The sequence below is a fragment of the Priapulus caudatus genome, unplaced genomic scaffold, assembly GCF_000485595.1.
Source record: "Priapulus caudatus unplaced genomic scaffold, Priapulus_caudatus-5.0.1 Scaffold253, whole genome shotgun sequence".
NCBI classification, from domain to species: domain Eukaryota; kingdom Metazoa; phylum Priapulida; class Priapulimorpha; order Priapulimorphida; family Priapulidae; genus Priapulus; species Priapulus caudatus.
Window position 1 is genome coordinate 37903 of NW_014577314.1, and position 6000 is coordinate 43902.

Here is a 6000-nt window from a genome sequence, read left to right on the forward strand (position 1 = left end):
GAGCTGCATCAGCTGACAGACGACTGTAAGAAGGCAGTGGTAGTCAACCAGGCACAGAAGAAGCAGCTGCGCAAGAACAGAGACCACAACAACGGTTTGGTGGAGATGCAGAAGGTATAAGCATCTGTCAACAGTAATGTCCCCCTCTTGACTAACAACATTGTATTTCAAAGTGATACATTGCATTGCTCTGCATACTATCAGGAGTCTATTAATACTATATCAATCTCCTGATACTATAGCAAAGAAATCAATAAAATTTACATAGATTTGTTTATTCTTGTCCTAATGAACAGCTATGTGATTGCACTTTTTAGCTTACGTTCTTTGTGCTAATTCTCAGATGAAGGTGGATGGCGTTCTAAAGCAAGTGAAACTAGAAGCACAAGCCTGCAAAGCTCTGTCAGCACGCATAGATTCAGAAACTGTCATGCAGGAAAAACTGAGAAGTGATTCTAAAAATAAAGAAGAAGTGGTAACATACACTGATAATCCAAAGCCTACAAGATATATTTAGGCCTTAATGAACTATTATGCAGTTGCAATTTTTCTTTGATATACTTTACGAAAATAATTAACCTTTTTTTCAAACTGTGATTCACATTTAGGCATTGTTAATTTATCTAATTAGCAGTTTCATACTTTTATCAATCATGTTTACATAAACTATGTCAGGTATATCTACATAAGTAGGTTAGTTTTCATTCTTGTTTCATCCTTCTTTCGTATGAGACAGCTAAGGGATATGGCAGAGAGCCTAGAGGCACAAGTAGCAGTCTTGCAAGCTGGAGTAACTGAAGCAAAGCAGAAGTTGAGTAGTCGGCAGCAGTCTATTGTCACTCTGCAGGAGAGAATTACAGCAGTCGTTGCTGAACATAAAAAGTTATGCCAGGAACTACAATTAAAAATAGATGAGAACCTATTACCACTTGAAAAACAAATGAAGGTACGACATGTCGTAATTCACGTCTCATGAATCTGTATAAAAATCTCTGTTGTTGTAGACCTGACACTTTATATTTACATTTTATATGCTACAGTGAGGTTCATAGTAATATGTTTCTGTGCATATAGTATGATAATGTGTGTGTCCCTTTTCACTCTTTTCTCATTATGTGATGAAAGTTCTTTCGAACTAGGTTGGCTTCTCTATGTTACAGACAGTTGATGAAAGTCACGGCTTTCAGCTTGCCAGTGTTGCTGAGAAAAGCAGAACTATAAATGAGAACATCTCCAAGATGAATGGAACGTGGGCAATGTTGCAGCGCAACTTGGTGACTGCTGAAGACACCGTTAATACCTTGAAGTGATGCAGTTCTGTTACTTTGCCATATGAAAGTTAAATACAGCTATGATCATAAACTAGATGACATGCAAAATCGAGGCAACTATGAAAAAGTACTTGTTCAGTGTTTACCCACAATTATATGAGAAAAACTAGCACAAAACTGAGTCCGTACCCTAGCCATATACCTCCACACATAAAGTCAATGTGAAATAAAAGATCTCCTAAGTTTTATCACACCTATATGATCAGTGTCTTTGTAGTGCTACGATGGATACCATCCAGGAACAGTTAGATAGAGAACAGAGCTTTGTGAGGCATGTGCTGGACTCTACAACCGAGGTGCAGGGAAGAATTCAGGATAAAACGGCGCAGCATGAAAACTACTTACAAAAACGACATGCAATTCTTGGACAGCAAAAAGTATACATGACAACTCCATCTTTGAAGGCCAACTTGAGTTGTATCATTGCTCATGCTCTTTCTTATTTATACATAGATATTCCCGTTAAAATCGTTGTTATCATGTTTATGTAACATCATAGTACTTGGTACTATATATAATTAAAGAAGAAACAGTATGTAGAAACAAAGGATCGACATACTATAATGAATGATGTTATGGTATATGCTACTGTTTTGAAGTTATCCTACTTTATAAAAGTAAGGATCTAGGAGTGCTATAATAGAATATATCAGCATAGAAAGGTATTCTGCAAACTCCGATTAATAAATAAAATAATAATGTAATTTGTTCTTCATCCTGCAGAAGGATCTCGCCTCATCTGTGGAAAAGAATAGGAAACTTGCCTTGCAATATCGTCAGCAGCAGAATGAGCATCTTCTAACGAAAGCCTGCTATATTCAGACGTTTGATGAGCGATGGTACTTTCAGCTCACAAATAATGATCTTAAACAGGTATACTTACTATCTTCATCATGAGCGTGTAATTGTTTTGCATTAATCATATTACTCATATATTACTTATTTCAAGGGTGTGAAACTGCAGCATATATGTTCTGGTCACTACTCATTGCAACTGGTTCGTATCAACAGATTTGCTATCAACAATAGTAGAGTTGTGCACATCTTTCCAATCTGTAGTGATTTATGGGTATTATAGCTATGCATGATGAGATGTCTGATCTGTGATATGAATGTATAGCAGACTCGCTTACAAGTGTTTTCATGCTGCAAGAGACGTGTACGTCTGTGTACAGCTGTTTAAATCATGTTAATCTCCTGCAGATACTCATGCTAGAGAACCGTTTTCGTGTGAACACAGATAAGTACAACAGCTTACGCCAGCATCTCCATACTATGGAGATACAGCAGTATGGAGCTTCGTCTGCATGCAACAGTCAGGCTGTACATCATCTTGAGAAGGTTTTAACTTTAGCAAATTATTCAGGTCTCTGCAAAACGTAGAGGAGAATGGAATGGGATGATAACGATGGCTTAGATGATGTGAAAATTTGTACTAAAATTCAAAATAATGCCATATCTCAACATAGTCTGAATTCAAAATAATCGTTCCCTTTTTAAATTGGTGATTGTAATATTTATTTTCTAGGCAATTATGGATGCCACCCAGTCCATGACAGAGCGTGTTAGAGAGGAACTTCATATTCACAGCCTAAAGTATAGAAGAAACATTAAAAACCTGGCAAATACAGAACCAATCCCACCAATAAAAACGTACTGTTCAGTGCCTGTTCAGGAACACTTGATTGTACAAAATACATATGCGGGAAACAAGTTGGCTGAAAATGTCACACCTGTGCAGAACTAGTATGCTGTAGCTACTGCATCTTATAACAATACTCACATTATAGCTATTAAGCACAAAAATTAAGTCGACTGCACATTCCATATTTGGGCAGAATAAAAGACATATTTTTAAAAGATAAAGTAAGAAACGAGAAATTAATGTGTAATCAATTTCTGTTACGTATATATATTATATATATATATATATATATATATATATATATATAACCACAGTGCCAACATATTTAACACCGCAGCAATAACGACAATCACATGAATATAAGAACTCTAGATATGTACAATCCAGTGAGTGGAGCCGGCGTACGCCCCCCGCGTTTGCAAGCCAGAAAAAAAAAATCAATAAAACCTATAGTAACCTATTACTACTTACTATAGTAACCTAACCTTCAATTGTGTACGCTATCTGGAAAGTCATGAAAAGTGTTTTAAATCCTAAATGTAGGGAGGGGTGGGGGCACTATGGGCAGTTGCACTCCCGAAAAAGTAGCGTGGGCTGCATTAGTCCAAGCCGACGCAGACCCCAGTAATGGCGTTAAACCCGCCACGCCTCAGAATAGCAAAGCGGAGTTATTATGTCTAGCATTTGCGGACAAGGGCTGCATAGACAGACTGCCTGACAACATTGCGCAAATGTTGATGATGGGACGTTCTAATTTTGCTCTTCCTTTTTATATTGTAAATTTGACACTTTTCTACTGCGATCCGCAGTGTTAATCTGTCTCCTAATTCTGTCTTCGATACTTGGACGTTGAAGATTATATTCATGAGATTATGAGGTCATTGACCATATGCATGGAATTTGCTAAGGCCGATGAAAGTTGATGTCATGGTCTCGTCAGCGCCCGCCATCAAATTTTATCTCCCCACCAAAAAAGTTCAACACTCATCGCTGACGAAATTTGCCCCGCATCAAAAGTACCACATCATGAAATATCCCGCCTCAAAAAAATCACAATATACAGTCAGCACATACATGTATGGAAGACAAACAGAAAAAATTTGGTAAAACTGTCAACAATGAAGTTATGACATTTTTCAATCTTGTTTTGGCATATGACAAAACCTGATACCCTCACTAAGCTTCTAATTGGTGTTGATATGTGAAAGATGAATGTTGATCTCTAATCCTCATCAAGAATCTCCAGCAATGCGTGACGGAAACCATGAAATCACTATTCATCGGCCTAACTGGAGGTCCGACTGTAGTTAGCAAACGGTCAATTTTCCTTTCCGCCGTTTCCGTAAACCGGTTTTTTCTCGTCATCGCTTTTAAAAAACCCTGCGCATTACAAGATAATTATTAGAGAAACTACAACCGCAAATAATTAATAGGAATAATTATCTTTTACACATAATGGTTTTTCGCCTTGCTAAAACTGCTTATTTTTTATTAATGCAATTTTCTTGAGGAATTTAATTTTTGAGTGGAGTTTTGTCGCAATGTTTCCTCGGCTGTATCTTGCGTCATGTCACGTTTAAAGCTTTCTTGTCACTGTGATCCATTAAATTTTGGCAGAAAGTTTCATATGCTTTTTCCTGTCACATGATCATTATAATTGTGGCAAGAAAATTACACAACTATGTGCGGCAAAATGACGATCATATAATGTTGTTCCAGTCTTAAACCAAGTCATTGTGCGCAAATGCTGCGTGACGGTTTTGACACGAAATCGGAACTGGCCAAACTGGCAATGTTATTTTCAGGTCCAAACAGTGGCTATACTCGCATGAGATTGTAGTGTAGTCGTCTTTTGTTTTTCTGTATGACAAAATTCGTAGAGTTTATTCACATTATTTAAAAAGTTGGTGTTAGAGGTCGGATTGGAGAAGGTATGAGGACTGTTGATTAACAACAGTTATGGGACGCCTCTTCGGCAGCGAAGGTAAATGCCGAATCTGATTTCATTTTTTTGCTTAGAGTTGGCAATCTTTTGTGACACCAGTCGCAAAGTTAGGCTAAGTGGGTCACTGTACGTCTTACGTAAGACTACACGGCAGTACCGCCAGCCACAGGCAGTCTTATAAACGATAGAACTAGGAGTATCCGAGTAGGAGTAACTTGTAAGTATCTAGGTAGTTTGTCGCACAAGGGCGTGCGTGGCATCCGGAGGCTTGTGTGCAGTGACGTAACAGTGCACTAGGGCCTACTTAGTACTATCTAAGTACTACTATCTTAGTACTAGTACTTTAGTACTACTGTACTACTAGTTACTAATCAGTATAGTATATTACATAGTTAATTTCTACCCTGTACTCAGCTGTAGTCATATATATTAGTGTATCATATTATGACATATGTTTTTTGTCACGAAAGTGACCAGCCCAATGCTTGAGTAGCACTACCTAATATACACTAGTACTACATCAATGTTTTACATCATGCAAGTATGTAATATATTCATTATATGGGAAGCAGCGGTAGAAATGACTTTTGAACACGCTGGAGTGCAACGACTCGCCTATCACTCAAAAGAGTTGAGTCCGGCCAGTCTGAGGGTCAATAATTAATGATATTACATAACGCATGTTGCTTATTTAAGATTCATGCAGTTTGTCCGTCTGCCCAAATTTTTTTTGGACATGAGCTGAAAAGTACGGTAATTCTTGCGAGGCTGTTGCTCTGGAACGAACTAATTTAGTATGACAGAACTTTCACGGGTCAAACCGGACTCCTGCATATGTTCAAATCAGGAAAGCGACAGTAAAGTCAGGAGTATTTGACTCCGAACTCCCGTGTAATTTCCGCGACTCCTGGACCCAGTATATCTGTGATTGCATTTATAGAATGTATATATTCTGTTCACGTTTCTGTATGTTATACGATATCTCCATAATATAGTATATATATACCAATTTGTGTTAGTTTAACAGTTAGGTATGTCAAGCTATGTTATCTCATTTATCTGATCTAACATCTTTCTAA

General features: G+C 37.6%; 1 protein-coding gene across 1 annotated transcript; it reads left to right on the forward strand.

Moving 5' to 3' along the window:
- The first annotated feature begins 73 nt into the window (after positions 1-73).
- Positions 74-3171, forward strand: LOC106808103 (GRIP and coiled-coil domain-containing protein 1-like). Its single transcript, XM_014810677.1, has 8 exons — positions 74-114; positions 344-475; positions 737-946; positions 1161-1306; positions 1549-1708; positions 2055-2204; positions 2535-2672; positions 2860-3171. Exons 1-8 carry the CDS (start codon positions 106-108, stop codon positions 3076-3078), a joined length of 1164 nt encoding a protein of 387 aa, XP_014666163.1. The 5' UTR covers positions 74-105; the 3' UTR covers positions 3079-3171.
- The last annotated feature ends 2829 nt before the right edge of the window (positions 3172-6000 follow it).